Source organism: Cydia strobilella, chromosome 9 (genome assembly GCF_947568885.1).
Source record: "Cydia strobilella chromosome 9, ilCydStro3.1, whole genome shotgun sequence".
In the NCBI taxonomy this organism is placed as follows: domain Eukaryota; kingdom Metazoa; phylum Arthropoda; class Insecta; order Lepidoptera; family Tortricidae; genus Cydia; species Cydia strobilella.
Window position 1 is genome coordinate 8,586,799 of NC_086049.1, and position 19,534 is coordinate 8,606,332.

The 19,534-nt window shown below is 36.0% G+C and overlaps 2 protein-coding genes across 3 annotated transcripts in view; one reads left to right on the forward strand and one right to left on the reverse strand.

Annotated features, from left to right (window-relative positions):
- Nucleotides 1–1,451: 1,451 nt before the first annotated feature.
- On the reverse strand, nt 1,452–11,030 carry LOC134744208 (ionotropic receptor 75a-like). 2 transcript variants are annotated; one of them, XM_063677929.1, is made up of 12 exons: nt 10,972–11,030; nt 10,523–10,627; nt 10,085–10,251; nt 9,524–9,698; nt 9,054–9,243; nt 8,131–8,303; nt 7,699–7,745; nt 5,944–6,043; nt 4,146–4,333; nt 2,894–3,001; nt 2,326–2,492; nt 1,452–1,730 (listed from the first exon to the last, which is right to left on the reverse strand). In XM_063677929.1, the coding sequence occupies exons 1-12, from the start codon at nt 11,012–11,014 to the stop codon at nt 1,469–1,471; spliced, it is 1,725 nt and encodes a 574-aa protein (XP_063533999.1). In that variant the 5' UTR covers nt 11,015–11,030; the 3' UTR covers nt 1,452–1,468. The 2 variants fall into 2 exon arrangements, with proteins under 2 accessions (XP_063533999.1, XP_063533998.1); XM_063677928.1 differs by having other exon boundaries at nt 7,699–7,943.
- A 1,742-nt stretch (nt 11,031–12,772) lies between these two features.
- LOC134744233 (putative inorganic phosphate cotransporter) overlaps nt 12,773–19,534 on the forward strand; it is a 46,303-nt gene continuing 39,541 nt past the window's right edge. Inside the window, exon 1 of the mRNA XM_063677973.1 lies at nt 12,773–13,055. Within this exon, the coding sequence (XP_063534043.1) occupies nt 12,923–13,055 (133 nt within the window). The 5' untranslated portion in view covers nt 12,773–12,922. The remainder of the gene's footprint in view (nt 13,056–19,534) is intronic.

Genomic DNA, 19,534 nt, shown 5'->3' on the forward strand with positions numbered 1-19,534 from the left:
TAACAAGTGAAGTCTTCCGAAGGTAATTTAAAATTTAAAACTGTCTTATCGCAATCAGGTTTCCGTTAGCCGGGGTGCGGACAGTAATTTAAACAGGAATCTCCAGCCTCAGTGAACCTGCAATTACTTTAACCATGGGCCTCACCGGGACAGCTTTACTACCAATTTTAATTAAAAATACATTTCAAACCTGACTAGTGGTTGATACAGATCCATGAAACTGAAAACTTTATGTTACTGAAACAAACCAGTTAATGACTAAGTAACTCCAATCATACGTACACTCAGTGAAAAGTCGTTCGCAGAATACCTATGTGCCATGTGAACACAAAATTTTCGTTGGAATTAGGTGGAAAATAAACAAAAAATAAAGTAAAATTGTTGGTTACTTTTTTTATTAACTGTACTAAGTACACTACCAATAATATAGATATACCTACGGTTACTAACACAAAGCTCACCAATTTTTTCTCTACTATTTATATTATACTAGCTTTTGCCCGCGACTTCGTCTGCGTGGAATTAGTAATTTGGGTACCTAAATTTTTAAACAACCTTGCTTTAATTCTTTTCACCCCCAAAAAGGACTAATTAGTCAAAAATGCATAAAATTTTTCTGTATTTGCAATAATATTTTTTTTTTATTTATTAATAAGTTTTGTTTCTTCACTTCACTTCAACTTCTCCAAGTTCTTCAACTACAACTTCTTCAACTTCCACCCCCATCTCATCCCTTTTTTACCCTTAAAAGGTGATTGGTCAAAAATACATAAACATTATTTATTTCTTACGGTAACTAAAATAGTAAAAGGCTTATGTCATTTTTAAAGAAATTATTGATCCCCTCTACAAATTTCCAACCCATGTTTAAGGGATGATTTCGGGGATAAAAAGTATATTATATACCACCAACTCAAACTATTTTTGCACCAAATTTCATCTAAATCGGTTCAACGCGGTTGTTGATTCCCCATACAAATTTCCACCCCCCTGTTCACCCCCTTAAGGGGTGAGTTCTGGGATAAAAAGTAACCTATATCCATCCCCAGGACTCAAACTATCTGTATACCAAATTTCAACTAAATCGGTTCAGCGTGAAGAGGTAACAGACAGACAGACAGATATACTTTCGCATTTATAATATTATTAGCGACCCGCCCCGGCTTCGCACGGGTAGTTCAACTAATTTACACAAAACCTTTACAAATTATACATATAAATATTTCCCCTTGAATCACTATCTATTAAAAAAAACCGCATCAAAATCCGTTGCGTAGTTTCAAAGATCTAAGGCTCTAAGCATACATAGGGACAGACGGACAGACAGCGGAAGGCAACTTTGTTTTATACTATGTAGTGATGATAGTATGGATGGATGTGGCCCATTCTAAAACCTTATTACAATGTTAGCACTAAAAATAAGCTTATACGCGACATGCAACAGAATTTACCGAGCAAATGATAATAATTAATAATCTCCTACATCAACACTACACGTTTTTGCACGACTAATTTTCCTAAGAATATCGTTTCTTCGTTTTGTCAATATTTCTAAGAAGAGCAGACCAACAGAGAACACAGCTCCGTAAAATAGCACCAGTAAGGCTGGGTAGCAATCCACCATGCTCACGGACACAAAACTTCCCCCTTGCCCACTGCATTTAGGTCGTTTTTCGTATAGCAAGCGATTCTCTCTGGATTGTAGACCGTGTTCTTGGATACGTTTTGTTCTAGAAGATAATTAAATCGATTAATGAATGGCGGACATGAATAAAAGGGTTTCTAATCTCATATTGTGCGTCCGTGATAACACTGATAACGCTCACATGCACAACTAGGGCTGAGCAGTGAATGGCTGCAACGCGAAAAGCGAGTATGTGTGCGCGAAATTGGCTTGACTTGAAGTCATAGTTTTGTCTTAGCGGTCCTACTCGTATCTGTATATCAACTATTGGAGTGTCATGGCTCCTCTACACTCTACACGATGGCCCAGCGCTGGGCCAGCGAGATGGCCATGCGATGGTTAAAACGCAACTACACGATGGCGGCATTTAGGCATCGCTGGCCCACCACTACTTTGATGTGCGGACGAAAAACCGACACCGCGGCTATCCCATTGCCACCCCGCCGCGCCATATAATAAACCATCCGAAACCACTACCCTCTCTACACGCTGGCCCATCGTAGTAGGCCACTATGATGGTCCATCGTGTAGAGGAGCCATCACAATATTATTTCTTTATAATCCACTATCGTACCTACTTGGTAGGTATCGAAATAACGTGACGTCGCAGGACTAACCGCGAAGTCGGTTTTAGAACTCACCCTAGTTTGAACATTTCCTTGTAAGGCGTATTTTTTCTAACCGCCAACCACGGGTCGATCACCTGTAAATACTGTATTTCCTTAAGCCCACATTTTTCGCTTTCTTGGAAGTACTTTCCTACAAATTTGTAGCCGACGCCGGTCTCCATATGGAATGCGAATAGACCCTGAAAAAGTAGGTAGTGTTTTTCTAAACTCTTATCTTATAACCGCAATCTTTTGAAATTTCAAACAACCATTACCAGATGTGTTTCACTCGATGGCAAAATTTGTTTAACCCTCGTACCTTGAAACCGTCGCAACGCTCAAGATTCCATTTTTGGAATCTTTCGCTTGCTTGGGTATCAATGTTAGCACGAGAGGTAAAACAACAATTTTGCCCCCTTGTAACACAAATAACTATTCTTGCATATACAATTTATGGCGTAGTTAGTACTTTATAGTTAAAAAAAAGCAGTAGTAAATGTTGTCACCATGACAAGAGCTGCCATTTAAAAAAATCGAATACCGCTCAAGATGATCAATTGATCATTAATCTTTTATATTTACTAGTATAGTAAGTATTAACCTTTTGCATTTTCTTCACACCTTCTTCCATAGGCATGAACCTAGGTGTTGACCCACGTGGCGCCACCTTTGTTTCATAAATGGCCTTTCTGACAGGTTCCGTTGCGGTCTGTAAAAGAGGTAAAAATAGTCCTCACCCTATAGAATAGAATAGATAGAGATTAACTAAACATTAATTATTTTCTGACACATTTTTTTAACGACTGAATTACCTATTGTCTGTAAATAAAACAATAGATGCTTGAACAATGCGTTAAATAAAATGCTATCAAATAGGTACTAGTAAAATTAACAAGTTCCTGAACTTACATAGCCAGACTGCCGGTATTGTTCATAAATACATACCTACTAGGACATATATATGTAGTATATACTAGTATATACGTAGCAGCAGTGTGGCAACAAAACCCTAGACTAGAAAAGAGAGCTAGTGTTACGGTCAGGGGCGTAGCTAGAGGATATGGCGCCCGGGGCAGTTACCAAATTTGCGCCCCCTGACGACTGACAAAAGTTTCCCTGATGCTGCCTTTTGCCCATTTTGGCGCCCCCCCTTTGATGGCGCCCGGGGCACGCCACGCCACTGGTTACGCCACTGGTTACGGTTGTTATCTGATGATACCTATTCTCTCTCTCTCTCTCTCACACACACACACACACACACACACACACACACACCACTCTTTAAATATAAATTCCACTTACGCATGTCTCTCCTGTATGTTTTATTTCAATTGTATTTTTTGTTTGTATATGCACCCTGCATGCACTTTTTATAGTTGAATTAATTATATATTTGATATTTCTCATTAAAAAAAATGACCATCATATTCAGTTTCGTTAAAATCTCTCAGTAAATTCTATTTTCACGGTTCCCGAGATATGCTGAGCCTAGTTTGGGGCCGATGGAGATTAGCTTAATTGTAAAATCTAATTTTTTGTCAAGTTCAATCTGTGATGTCAATTTGTAAAATATACTTGGTAAATAAACGATTTGTATTTGTATTTATCCTTGGTGGAGCAGCAAGCAATAAACTAACCAGAAAAAGTAACGTAAAAAACTTTGTGCCTAAATTCGTAACGTAAAATTATTATATTATGTAGTAATTAATTAAAAGTAGATCATTACTATCATGTATTAACACTTAAATGAGGTTGTGATATAGATTTCATATAAACAAACTGTTGGAGCACAAGTACCCATAGTTAATGGGGAACAAAATAGGCACATTTTACAGCGATAACTTCAAACTTACTGAAAAATAATACTTGTTGAAGACCGTGTCATGGACGCCGAACTTAATCCTGGAGTGGAGAAGGTCTTCCAGTGTCTTTATTTGCGAAGAGCTGGACTGCAGGAGAGCCACGATATTGGCCGCATACGAAGTATACAGGAACATCAGAGCCAGGAATAAGATGAGCATTACAATACGGCCTAGGGAGCCTGTTGGGTATTTAATGAGCCTTGAAATATTTTTAGTTTAGATCAAAGACCTATGTTACTCCGTATAAGATAAATAGTCTAAGGAAAAAACGTGCCTCGGAAATCAAGAAAAATTTATTCTCGGCTAGATGGCGTTGACGGTTTCGCTTTTTATTTACCAATTTTAACACATACCTACAGTTGTGTGCAATAAAATAGGAGAATAGTCAATAGGAAAATGAAAATTAGGGTAAAACAATAACTTTAGATCAATTATATTGGATCTTTTTTTATAATTCTTCTGCATTACTTAACATTGCTTCAAATTAACCGTTACTTAAATAATATTGGAAGTATTAAAAAAATATCATGAAAATTGGCTTTTTTACTACCTTGCGGAAATATATCTTACAAAAACGTATCAAACTACGAAAAAAATACAATTGTGTACTATAATTGTAATTTAATATCTTGCCTATTATTTCCAGTCAAAGCTTTACATCTAAACCCATGTCATCCATTTTTTTGGGTGTTATTTAATCGATCTGCAAAATATTCCTATTTTGATGAACAAAAATATATATTTGGTCAGCCAAAATGTGTATTTGATCAGCAACTTAAGGTTAGCAAGTATTTCAAAATCAGTTCGCAATTAATGTCATAATGAGCTGCTCTAAATTGCTTTGGTTGGCAAATTAATTATTTGATCGGCAGTAAGCGATCCACAATTAATCAAATTTTCTTAAGCAGTCAGTGGGTAAGCGGATTATGTCATTTTGGATTACAGTTTAACTGATCCGCAAAAATTAATTCTAACCTAACCTAACCCACTTTTCTAGTAGCAGTTGTTTTCTGTGAAGGTCGCAGTTCTAACCTAACCTAACCCACTTTTCTAGTAGCTAATATCTTCCATTTTACACCTATAATACTCTCAAAGTATCAAAAAATACGCCTCTACATACAAAAAACACCGCAATGTGACTGCTAATAATCATCGAATGAAATACACGCGCACGATTCCGCTCCGCCTGCAACCCTGCCGATTTTTCAAATCAAACGCAATCCATCTTATTATATCAGATTACCATTTGTTTAATATGCATACGTCTCAATTAAACTGCCAACCAAATTTTAAATCTTGCTGACCAAATGGCTGACTATTTAATTACTTCCCTTTTTTTTTTCATAAGACGATCTTCGTCTCAGAGTGTACTAGTAGTCCATCATTCGGACTTTGTTGTTGATTTTTGACCTTCCGTTTGGCCTTCGATGTTATTGTCAATAACTTAATGCCAAAAGGGTTCCCCATACTTTTCAGTAGGGTGACCAAGGATTTAGGAAAAAAGGGGACAAACAAAATTACTGCTACCTACCTACTGTCCGCGCGCCAATTCCGTGCATTCGGAGGTCGAGGAAGTGGGAGGGTGTGCGCCGCGCCCGTACATACAAAATGACACTACTCTGTCATGACGCCCAACATTCCTAACATTCCTCAGCCGTGCACGGAATTCGCGCGCGGACAGTTACTTGTTGTTAATTATTGTTAATCAATTACGGAGTTAGAAATACTACAATTATCTTCGATATTTATGTAAACAAGCTCTAAAAGAAAGTAAGTTTTGACACTAAACCTTTTAATTCAACAATGCTTCCTTGTTGACAAGCAGCTCCAAAAATCAAAAGCACCACATCAACTACACTTGCTCTTAAGATGCCGGAATCTGCTTCTACCTAAAATAAAGTAAAGGGTTTTGCAAAAGTTATATCCAAGGTATTTATGATTACTAGATGTAGGTACCAACTCTAAAGCAAATTCACAATTTCTGAGTTTCGAATATACAGCCACGTCTAAAAATATCGATACGGGCAATGTGCCAATAATATGTATACCGACCTTATTGTCAATATATTAAGGTAGTGTATACATATTTTTGGCACTTTGTCCGTATCGATATTTTTAGACGTGACGTGACTGCTAAATTGGGAAAAAAATTGCGTTTTTAACAGAATACCTATTACCGAGGAAAAATACATAAAAATGCTTCATTTACCGTATAGGAAATGGCATAGATATTATACTATACGATGCCACAAAAGTTTTTTCACCTCAGCAGCTGGAACAAACACACTACTTACTTTCTTAAAAACAGTAAGCAAAATGCGATTTTGCTCACTGAGTGAGACAAAATGGCATTCAAGTGACCTTTATATTCGAATGTCATTTCAACGTGCGGGGCGGGGCCTAATACAAGTTCGAAATACTTAGATTCTATCGTCTGTCCCGTCTGTCCAGTCTGTCTGTCCCGGTCACGACATTAGCAAAAAGAAAGAGACAAAAATAGATCAAACGTCATTCAACGTTATATTGACGGTTTATAATAGACCCCCGAACATGGAGACTATATAAAGGAGCCAAATCTCTATGTATGAAAAGTGTCCATCAAAAAACAGTAATTAGGCGGCGCCACCATACATTAAAATACTACCAAAAACAACCTACGTAATTTGGTCGGGTTATTTGTTGCCTTACATGTTATACTCACGTCCCAGAGCCTAACTAGCGCCACCGGAGAGATTAGGAACTATTATTTAAAGCTGAAAGCGGTCACTTTTGCAACAACTCTGCCATAAGAGATTGGCATCCTTTCTATACCATCCATACCCCCGAAATAAGTCAGATCGTCAGATCGCATCGTTCCAAAACACTCATAGGGAGTATGAATTCGTAAAAAATAATTAATTTAAAAAGTTAAAAATTTCATAAAAACACTATATTTTACATATTTTATAATACAATTAAAATAATGAACTAAAAAAATTAAAGATTATCACGCAAAATAAATAATTCTACTTTTAACGACCTCTTGTATAGTTTTAACAAATAGTTGTATCCGCAATTCGGACCGTATCATACAGTTTTTTTGAACAAGAAAACGTTGTCGATTAAATTAAATTGTCAATTGATGTTCGTTATTTTCATATAATTTCACTGAAATTTCTTTCGTTTTGTTTTTGTGTTTTATTGCGGTAATTAAACTTATTGTTAGAATATCTTAAGAAAACATGAGTGAAAAAGTGATTAAGACGGATTACATTTTTACAGGTTGTATTTATTTTTTCCTTCCAAATATGTTCTCACTGCTGAGGTGAAAAGTCTTGTGTACTACACGAGATCAAAGTTTTTACATCTCGTGTGCTTTTGAGTCCCTTCCTACGCTCAAGATTCTACTTTATAGAATTATAGAATCTTTCACTTGCACGGGACTCAAAATAAGCACTCGAAGAAATATCTAACTTTGAACTTTGTACACATAACTATATTGACTTTATGAAAGAGCATGCTTGCTTTTGAATTACAACACGGACGTAATATTTGGTGAAGGTACCTTTTTATCTTCGTGTCCGCGTGTCTTCTTCCATTCCCAAATCGTGACTATAAACAGAACTATCACTAATAATAGAAGTAAGGCTATGGAGCTATACCAAACAGATGCCCGAAAGGACAAAAGGAACAAGTTATTTTCATAAGAGAGCTTTGGTTGCCGGAAAACAAATTTGGACCGCGTTGGAGTTGGGCTCGATATGTAATCGACTATGGAGATCCGTTCTGATGTGAAGAACATCGGTGAACCTGTGAACATATTATTTTGTATTAGGATAGTTAGAACAATATTCAATTACCAATCTATCGGATATTATACGGATCACGCGAAACGTCTAGTTCTCTCTCAGGTGAACCGTGGATGATCTGGATGTTTGGAACTGAATCAACATTTTCCTTTACCTACTTATAACATTTACAAACATTATATCATTACCTCCAATTTCAACCTCTTCCCTGATCAAAGAACCAGTCATTCCGTTCCAAGTGCCATTGACTCGATATCCCCAAGTGTTAGCAAACACATATTTTCTGGTCGCGTTGAGGAAATCTAATAAGTGGTTCGTTGTTGGAAAATTTACTTTTGTTATCGTGTCGATGTGGTCGTTTCTGAACAATGGACAATGATTATTATTATGACAGTTGTAGGTGATATACAAGTACTGAAAGTAAAGGAGGAGAAATACCGGTTGCTGTAGATATTTAATTTAATTATGTTATAAAAGTAAAAAGTTATTTCACCACACCAGCTCGTAAAGGCTCTCTTGATTAGCTCTATGTTGGCTGGTAGATTTTACTTTTAAATGCGCCGTTTAAATAATAAGTTTAAATGATAAATATTTAATTACGTTTGTATTTGATTGGGTTTGATGTTTTACCGTTAGTATTTTCCTCGCGTTGATGTGGTGAAAAGCAACGCTCAAGATTCTACTTTTCAAACCACTCGCTACGCTCGTGGTTTTTTCGCTTGCATAAATATTATAGCACGAGCGGTTAAACAACAACTTTGCCCCCTTGTAAAACAAATAACTATTTTCAGGTTCATGCATTGCTCTATTACGTGTGCCGTTTTCAATCAAAAGAGTACTTATTGTTGGTTGTCAATAAGACTCTATTTCCTTTAATCTTCAATTTGAAATCAACCTTATCGAAAACCGAAAATGTAGTATCTTTTAGTTGAGAACGTTAAATTTGGTAATGTATTCTTCTTTCTTCAATACTATTACCTAAGTCTTCTCGACCTTCCTATTTGTTTGCTGAAGTTTCCGTACTTTCATGAACTTAATTGGCGAACATGGAATTAATTAAGTCTACAAGAAGCTAAGAAACATGACATAAAATAAAATAAAAACAACATACACGTTATCATAAAGGTGGTTAATGCTGTCATTATCGGTGAGAACGTAGCAGATTGCAAGTTCAAAACTCTCCAGGTCTAATCTACGTAGAATTATTTCTCCCTCCGTAACTTCTTTTTGTAACCTTCTGCTTTCATTCCAAGTACCGTAAAACTCCTTCTTCCAATCCGTGTTATAACCTATTCTGTAAACTGCAAAACAACTGTAGAACTGAATAACTTAAGGCGCATAAATACGCATTCTACGGCTATCTAAGAACCGTATACCCGTCACCCGTGTGTGTATAATCGTGAATTTACTTACTGGAGATTGGTGGATTGAAGAATTTATTTTTGAATGCCTATTTGAAACTCAAGAATGCTGAGAATATATAGCCATCAATTATAATAAAATGGAGTTGCGTTTATATGAGTGTAACATTGCGTTTGTATGGGACTCTCTGTATGGGAATTACTTTAAATATGTACTTACTAAGATGTAACCTGTACGACCCATCTACCAAATGATGAGCTAGTATTACTTCAGAATCAACCAATATATCGAAGTTAGCAACCGCGTTGGGAATATAGCTTTCAGACGTATCATTATTGCCCGAATCGATCAGTATCCAACGGAAGGGTGATCTGAAATGCTTGTTTAAACTGCTCTGAAATCAAATACAAGGTGAAATATAAATTGTAATTAATCAGAAGTCTTATTTTAAATCATGTACAGTAAATAATATTACTGGGTGAAGTTTGGACACTCTATACGATACACTGCAATATTATATATGACACTTTCCATACATTAATATGTAAAAAAAGTACGGTGACCATGGTTTACTGAGTTTTTTTTTTCATTCTTATTTTCAGTGAAATGACAGTAATTGCTAAATTCAGAAAATGTGATTTCCGATATAATACGCATCTCGGAGCCACCCTGGATACCTTTTACTATAGAAATAGATAGGTACTTTTGCAATGTAGGTATGTAGCAATGTCTGTCTGTGTGTATTACTTAATGGAGATCAAGAATATCAAGATACGATACCGTTCGAAAGTAGGAAACAATGTCCGGGCAGTCCAGATCAGCTAAGAAGACAATATGCTGGTCCTGCGCATGTCGCTCGGGCACTGTGCCCGCCTTCAAAAATTGCATCATGGTTATTTGTGTCACATTTTCCCCTTCGAGTGCCGAATATAGTTGCAATTTCAAATCTGTTAAATAAATAAAAATTAAGTCTAGGCTGTCTAGGATATCTTTATCTCTTTTCATCATGTTTTTTATCCTTAAAATAGGTATTTAAAATTGTAACTAAAGTTCCTAAGGTTAATTAATGCTAACTAATAAGATGTAAATTCCCTATAATATAAGAAGTATAACGGTGCAACATTAAAAAATACAATAAAAAAATATATAATAAATAGGAGGTATATAAAAACCAAATCGTGCAGATCTATTTTCGATCCTGATTGTCAGTTTTCTTACTTGAAGTCCAGCAAAGCATAGCGATCACGGCCGACGGCCGCTGCATCGCGCGGATAACGTCGGCAACCATAGCCGGCTTCGATGCTTCTTCCGCATGACAACCAACTGAAAATAATAACGGTTTTTTTATTATGAGGGGAAATACAAAGTGTAACAAAAATAGTGAGGATCCGTTAAGCCCGCATATTCGGTATCGTGTTCTGATTAGAAAAAAAGTTAAAGAAAATATTTTTTTGACACGAAATTTTTTTGACCTGGACGACATGCCCCATAGAAAAACATGTTTTTTTATGTTATAAAAAAATCTTCTTCTTTTTCCTAATCAGAGGACCTAAACGGAACCTAAAGATGTAGTAAAACTGTATGTTAGTACGATATTCATTAACTAGTAGGTACTTAATTTATAGCTAGTTAATCGAGAGTATGGTTTAGGATTCACGAAAAAATACCCTGTATAATAAACAGAAACACCGTAAAGCAGAACAGTTTCATGATGAGTTGACACTTGATTGCAGCATCGATTCAAGTGTAAAATAAACGCAGAGAAAGCTGGACTTTATATGAAATAGAAAGTAAACACAAAATTGCTAAAATTGGTGTGTCGATTTACAATTCAATTATTCAGGGATTGGTTCGCTCGATGGCACAATTGGCACTTTATTATTTTAGTAGGTTACTTTCGTAGTCTACGGGATTTGTAGTGAAATTTTATTCGTGTGTTATTTTGCATTCATTTTGTTTTAAATATATAAAGAGAAATCAGCTAGCTTTATTTATATATTCTTGATATCATTGGGTAAACAGTTAGAAATCTGCAATCCTGCATAGTTATACATTAAGTATCTTTATACCTTATTAGAAAAAATAGCCCCTTGCATACTCTTAAAAAGTCACGTCATCATAATTTCCATATATAGTAAGTTTAGATTGGCATTTTCGAACGACGATAAAACGATTTTCACTTGACTAGGCCCCCTGATGCCTAACTTCGCCGAATAATAAGTTTTTAGCAAAAATTTCATTTTTGGTACAAGCTTTTATCGCTGACTGTATTTTTCTTTCCAACAAGTAACTAATACCAACTAATACTCATCGAGACAATAGGGATGTTGACACGAATAGCGAATATATAAAATGTTATGTTTTTATCATAGCATATTTTGTACTAACGACCCGCCCCGGATTCGCACGAGTAGTTCAACTAATTTACACAAAACCTTAACAAATTATACATATAAACCTTCCTCTAGAATCACTATCTATTAAAAGAAACTGCATCAAAATCCGTTGCGTAGGTAGTTTTAAAGATCTAAGCATACATAGGGACAGACATACAGACAGCGGAAAGCGACTTTGTTTTATACTATGTAGTGAAGTGTAAATATGCGTAATAAATTAATCAAAAATAATTAAGTATTTAAAATAATGCCCAGCATCACGTGACTGCAAACGCAAATCGAAACCTCTGGCACTGACAGCAGTTTGTTTATCACATCGTTACGTCATCGTCATTCAGATCAGATCACGTGACAGTTTGGAGCGTTTTTGCGCGAAATTAAGACACTAAACTAATTAGTCGGTTTTTTATTAAAAATTAATGTATCTATAAAATGAAAACAGTACTAAAAAATTGTCAACAGCTCTATTCTAGAAACCCCAAACACAATTAGGTTTTGTATAATCTGTGATTAGGTTGCGTTGTTTTATCACAGAGTTCCTATGGCCACAGCCTGTCTCCATCATCAGATCAACTCGATGGTACCATAATATTGCATTGTCACCTGTATGTATGCAAATTATCAGCTTCAATGGAAGTCGGGAAGTGGGTCAAAACTCAAATTTAACTTGCAAGATTTGACCCGTACATACATTAGGTATACATTGCACGTTATGTAAAAGCTTGTAAAATGCCTAATACGATCAAGGTTACTCAGATAGGGATCAGTTTTCTTATAAATGAACTAAAATAGATACGCACCTAATATATAATCCACAGTAAATTGATTATGAATGTACCTAACCTATCTAGTTAGCTATAATCACTTATACTTTACGCCTTATGAAATGAAATGTCTATTTGTATCCTAATTGTACCTATATATTGTGAAACCAGTGACCGCGTGTACTTATCACAACGATATCTTTATTTACAAGCAATGTAATTACTGTATCTGTTTTCATTTACTATACATAATTGTTATTGTCAATAAATACTCATTCAAGTATTTATCGCACAATTATCATCATTTGAATTCATAAGTCGGGTGTGTGGAGCGTACTCATGTATGCTGCAAAATCGCGTTGTTTCTTGACATTTAACCAGCATCAAAAATTCTACATTCGTATTTTGAAACCGCTTTAAGTAATAATATATAATAAAAGTGTGAATTACTTTGAACTATGGACGTTTTTGCAAAAGTGCTGACTAGCAATGGAATGGATTTAGTTTCGTTTGAGAAGCAAGGAGTATCTGCATCCGAATGGACACCATTGTTGCCGAGGGCCTCGAAGACTAATACACGATTCTGCAAAGGTATGTTGCGTATCAAATGATTATCTTGAATTGTACGTGGTTGTGTACCTAAAGACATATCTGCCTCTACCAATGTAGGGTACAGTCAGCATCAAATAGATAGTAACGGCCAAATTAGCCATCTATTTGCTATCACCATCTATTTGATGCTGACTGTACAAGGGGCCATTTAACTGGGAGCGGTATATGTAATTGTGCATGCCTATCAAAGCGAACTCGCAATTCCCGATTCCGATACGATTCTCTAATTACTATTTAATTAGGTATGGATTACGAGGAATCTCTGAAAAAGTCTATGTAAAGTACCAAACCTATCTATAGAAATTTTAGAAAAATTAGCAAAAGCCTATCATAACTAGATATATTTGTACAACTACAGTCAGTCCTTCCAACAAGGAATGCCCACGGATATCGTCCACAGACCGCAATAAGCTATGTGAAAATTTCCACTGCCCTGCATGATAATTAACAGTCGAGATAAAGATGTTTGTTTATTTACCTTGCTCTTCAAATAATCAAGCTATTAGCTAATAGCTTAGGATGTTATCTATATTGGTAAATATCAAGCGCAACAATGTAAGCAGTTCTCAACTGGAATGCCATCAAAAAGGAAGCGGCTGGGCGTTTAGCCTGGTTGGTTGGAACTGTCTACGGAGTTGGAGTTTATTTATTTGATAAGCACACAGTCAGCACAGATGAGTTATGGATGTTTTCTGTGTATTGATCTCAACTATTTAATTATTATACCTGTTATACAAATCGGCGTCTAGTACCCACAACACAAGACTTATTGTACTGTGGGACTTCACTTGATTGATATTTATTTATTGGGCTGATAGGTAAACATGTATTAACTAGGGATGTACCGACTAGTCGGGAAAGCCGACTATCCGGCTACATTTGTAGTCGGCGATTAGTCGGCGACTAGTCGGCCAAAATGGCCGATTAGTCGGCCTTCTATTAGTTACAGAAAAACAGGACATAAACTAAATAAACAGCAAATACATTTGATAAAATTTCAATTTTATTCAATGAAATTAATTATACTTTATACCTGCTAAGGGTGCATACGAATATTGTTATTCATATTATTATATTAAATTCATGTGTAGGGAGTAAATAGATAGATTTATTTGTTTCTTAAAGAAAAAGACACAGTACTTTATACAAAGAGATAAAACAAAATGCTTTCACGAAAGGATCTTCAACTTAAAATTGAAACAGCAAAAATAACAACTTATGAAGTAAAATATTAAATAAATAAAAAATGTTACAATAAACACTGTGATGTGACTCACAAAAAAGAGGTATTGCCGAAATATGAAAAAAGTATGTATGTCCTCGCAGTCCATTAAATATTATGTAGTTGGTTGCAATTACAAACGTTTTATTACAGTGCCTATGTAATTTTTATTATTTGAGGCGCGCGGGTCTCTTAAGGTCTCTTAAGGTCTCTTTTGCTCAAAATGTTCAAATGGCAATTGGCTTATTTATGCATAAAGCTTGTATTTGAAGGAAATATTTTTTATTCGAATATTTGATGCCGTAATATCTTGTAGCATATGCATTTCCTTGGTTAAATTGTCATTTAATTGCTTAAAATGTGAAATAAAATGTATTAAAATTACGTGCTAAAAGCTAAAACGACGAAAGGAACAAGAAATTTGTTTTACAAATGCATCCTAACTTAGACATAGCTGCTGCAGTGACCATCTGAATGTAAACTTTAAAGAGAAATAATGATTTATGAATTTGGCCGACTAGCCGACTAGTCGGCCGACTGATCGGCCATCGGAGCGCCGATTAGTCGGCTAGTCGGCCAAATCAATAGTCGGTACATCACTAGTATTAACCAACTTACGCCAGTCATGAAACAGCTGTTCTAAGGGCCACTTGCACCATCCCACTAACCGTTATAACCCAGTGTCAAATTGTACTGGTAACCATGTTAACTCCAGGTTTAACGGGTTAACCCCGGGTTAGTGGGATGATGCGAGTGGCGCTAAGCAACTAAATATGTAAATCTAAACATGCACGTGACTTTGCTTCTGATCTTACGACTGAGACCTCGTTGTTTAGGTATGACATAACAAGTATGCCAACATTTTGTCTAAATATCTTCAAATATCTTAGCAAACAAACCATTTGCCCTAATATGCGTAAACACCTACCTACCCGAAATAGGCGATAAAACAATAAATAATCATTATTATTAAATTAAGCTGAGCTATTCCTTTTAAAGTAACAGTTTTGCGAAATCAGAGATCGGCCTCAGGGTGCCTAGCTAAGGTGACAATAGCTTGCGCTACGACAACGAAACGCTTTGTGTCTCTCTATCATTCTTTCATATTAGTGCGATAGTGACAGCTGCGTCTCGTTCGCTACAGAGCGTAAATGATTGGTAGATATATTAGCTACGCATCCAGATTTTATATTGTTTTTTTTTTCTTACCTCTTATTTTTTAAAGCTATAATTAAAATTATACTTATTAAATTACCTTATAAATTCGTGTCATAAACCCGGCAAACCGTAATAATTTGTTTTGGCTGAAGTGTCTACCTAAAAAAAAGCTTTTGCTAACATCCTATTCAATATATGTATTTATTAATGTGTGCGAACGAGTACCAATAGTCCAATAAGTGGATTCGAATGTGTATTAACTATTTGCACTGATAAAAACTTGGTAAGTTATTCACTTATTTATTTACTTTTAACAAAGCGAAGGCCATTGACTTAAGTTAAATATAGAATAAGGAAGTGAGTACTAGGTTTCAGAGTAGGTTTTCAGAAGTACTTAGGTATCCTATCTCTATAGTTGGTCAAACCAAATGGTCAGTAAATAAGAACAAAAAAAACTATACTCATCCTTTTCTTTTGGGTGCTAGTACAGTGTATGATAAAGATAGTATGATTCTCTCTCTATGTTTAAAATTTGATAGTCCTTTGACAAACTATAGCACTACCAGCCACCGACTCAGTTGACAACTTTTTTCATTTGATTTAGTTTCGCAAACGTAGGATATACCTATAGTAGTATTAAAAAAAGTTTTAGGTGCCTATATAATGGTTGTGTTGTGACACTAAATTATGTTCATCTTTATATCCTTTATTCTACTTTTATAACTATCTTATAATGTAAGTTAGGTAACTAATGTGCCTCGGCCAAATATGACTTTTATGTGAAACCAACGTACGGAAAGTTTACCAACTGGAAGAAGGTCGCCAGGCACCGTGACAACTGGAGGGAGATTGTGTAGGAGGCCGACCCACAAAGGGTTGTAGCGCCAACGAAGTAAGTAATGTGGTACTTGGACAGCTTGGTCATTTCTATTACTATTTCTAAAGAGCGTTCTGTTTAGTATCATCACTCTTCTTTTTAACTGCCGGTACAGTCAATTTCATGCTGCATTGTCAATTTGTAAATTGTCATACTTAATGCAGGGTCTAGAGCGCCTTTTGAAGCTGGCCGTATTAGGCATTTTTTTCTGTAGTGGTCGTGATTCACTGGACTTTTTTTAGGATATGTAAATTTAATGTTATTTGTGCCCAGAATCATGAGCTGATTCCATGCTCCTAGGAAAGAAACAATGTCCCAAAATTTTCATACATTTTACGTGTTTACCATTTCGTTACCGCCGTACTCGGCCGTGCAGTGTTTGAAAAATGGCAACGGAATGGAAAAATAAAAATTGGGACGCTTTTTTCCTCCTAGTAGGAACGAAGGAACTCGTGATTCTGAGTAGGAAAAACATTAAATTTACCTATTTTGGAAAAAAAGTCCAGTGCATCACTATCACTACAGAAAAAATGCCCAAATTAACATCTTAGGCACATTAACATACCACCCGAGCAGTAGGTAGTCGAGTATAAGTGTGGCAGCCAGGCAGTCTGCCGCGCCTAAGCCATTACTGCACCGGACCGGTAGCAAAACCTTCAATTACCGACCAATCAATTACTGACCGAACTTGCCAATGCGCCGTTACTGGCTTCGAACTCATTTTGCGCTGTTCTACTTTTTTAGGCAATACCGAAGAAATTTTATACTTTATGCGGGATTGACATCTTATTTTTTTTGAAGTTAGCGCGTTAAGGAAAGCCATTAATTAGTTCAAGTCATCCTTTTAATGTACTTTGTAAGTAAGATCCGAGACTCCAAGGCTGTTTTTATTTTTTGTCTGGTTGTAATTGTAACTGGTGCAGTACGTTGCCCGGCGCGTGCCAACCGGGCAATGCATGCATGATCTTGTTGAGGTCCAGGTTGCTTAAATAATTTTTTCACGCATCATGGTATAGAAATACCAGACAGATAAATTGAGCATCGTTTTCGATGCATGTTTGAAGAAAAGAGAAGAGTCTAAAATTATAGATTAGAGAGAGACATTATTTAATAAGCTAACCTTTTGGTGGAAACTTGTATATTACTAAAATATAAATACAAAAGTGTGGCTAAAAATAATTTTGCTACCATGAAATTGATAACCTTTCCAGTAGTTAAATAACATAAGTTGAAGTTCGTCACGCTGCAATCGATATCGATGCATTTAATTGAAGCTCATTTGTTACATCATTAAACTACAAGATTTCGTAACGTTACGTAGAAGTTGATATGTTTAAGTTAAAATATATTTTGGAAATCGACGACACAGCTCTATGAAAATCCAGTTTGACATCGCGGGTGGCGCACTCCAGTGGCCAGTGAAAGGCGCATTACGTGTATACAACTATGCACCCACACATTGCAGTTAATTTGCTCTAAACATCGGAGAAGTGGTTAATAAGTGGTTATGGTAAAAGGTGCAAGGACGGAACTGCATTCCGTAATGATGGATCGGCGATTTCAACAGAAGATGGCTAGGACAGATATTATTAACGTAATTTTTCTGACAATGCGAAACATACATAGGTATAATGATATTGAATAGTAGATGTAGGCAATTTTTTTTAATAGCCTGTAGTCTCCCACTGCTGGGCAAAGGGAGAGGCCCTTTGATTTCCATGACTCCCGTTGTTGAGCTGTTTCCGGCCAGTTATTAGTGAAGGTGTCTAAGTCGTCCCGCTATCTTCGCCTGGGACTGTTACGTCCGCGCATCTTTTGCGGCATCCACTTGGTGGCTATACTAGCCCACCTATCCGGATGCATGCGGCAGACGTGACCTGCCCAGTCCCACTTCAGCCTAGCGGTCTTATCCCCTACGTCAACTATGCCTGTTCTGGAGCGCAGTGACAACATATTATATGTCATCATCATCATCATCATCATCATGTCAGCCGATAGAAGTCCACTGCTGGACATAGGCCTCCCCCAAGGCTCGCCACTCCACATATTATATGTAAAATAAACAAAATAAAAATATTGTTTGTAAAGAAAGACGAATTCTTTTAAAGTTAATACGAAACAAGTCCACAAACGTGTTCTTTATATATATTGTGTTAGATTTTCTAAACGGTTAGTGGCCGGTAAAGACCCTGAGGTACTTTTTAAGGATATTACCTTTTTCCTGTAGCAAAATCTACATAATATTAGGGTCTTCATTATACCAACGTGAAGTGAATATATATACATAATAACACCGCCACATAACAAGGCTAACTCGTGGTTAAGGTGTCGATATTAAGTTTGAATCACAATATTTATTTAAATTTTTAACAGTGTTTTTTTTATTTTTTAAAGGGTACTTATTGTACTTATTGTAGGGTACTTGTTGTCAGTAAGGCGCTATTTCCATATAGCTTCAATTAGAAATCAACCTTATCAACAAGCGACAATGTGGTACCTTTTGGTTGAAAACGTCACAAATAGTGAAACTAGCGCGTGTACCAAAATACATAAGTTGTGCCGACTACGACGTGCGAATCGCATCCAGTGCAATAACCGCCTTTATCACTTGCTCATCTGTTCGGATAACTTTACAAAATCGGGTTAAAGATATTTATTATTCTCAAAAGAAATTAACATTTCACTTCATGAGACTTAAAAACTATTTACTTACATGCCATGCAATTGCGCCCGTAAGCATTGAATTTAAACTTACATTATTTACAAATATCACAATAACAAAATTTACAAAAACAATCGTGGGTAATTATTGCACTACTAACAAATAGAGGGACGGGCAGAATACAATACGCGCACGCGCAAATAACACAAGTTATCCGTGAATAAAGTTTTGTACGGAACACTAAAAACAATCGGCACGGCACGATATCTAATTAATAGCTGCAAATATCCGTTTTTTGCTAAAGTTTTTTTCTCAATTTTGCAACCGCTTATACTGATGGAAAACAATAATAACTGACCTAGCTAGTTGTTTCCATGGGGGGTATTATAATGATAGAAAGTGGGGCATAATGTTACATTGATGTAAAAAAGAGTAACCGTAGCATAGCGTGTCATGGATTTATTGTGAAATTCAGATCTCAAAGGTATCGAAATCAAATCACAACTTACTTTAACAGTGTTGATGCGATTAATCTTTCG

Bases quoted from the DNA above. Each gene is read 5' to 3' on its own strand.
- LOC134744208 (XM_063677928.1), bottom strand. From the start codon at position 11,014: ATGAAACTGTTCTGCTTTACGGTGTTTCTGTTTATTATACAGG. The intron at 10,628-10,971 runs GTATTTTTTCGT...TATTATTTTCAG, and splicing joins GTTTCTGTTTATTATACAGG to TTGGTTGTCATGCGGAAGAA. The intron at 7,944-8,130 runs GTAATGATATAA...ATATGTTCACAG, and splicing joins GGAAGAGGTTGAAATTGGAG to GTTCACCGATGTTCTTCACA.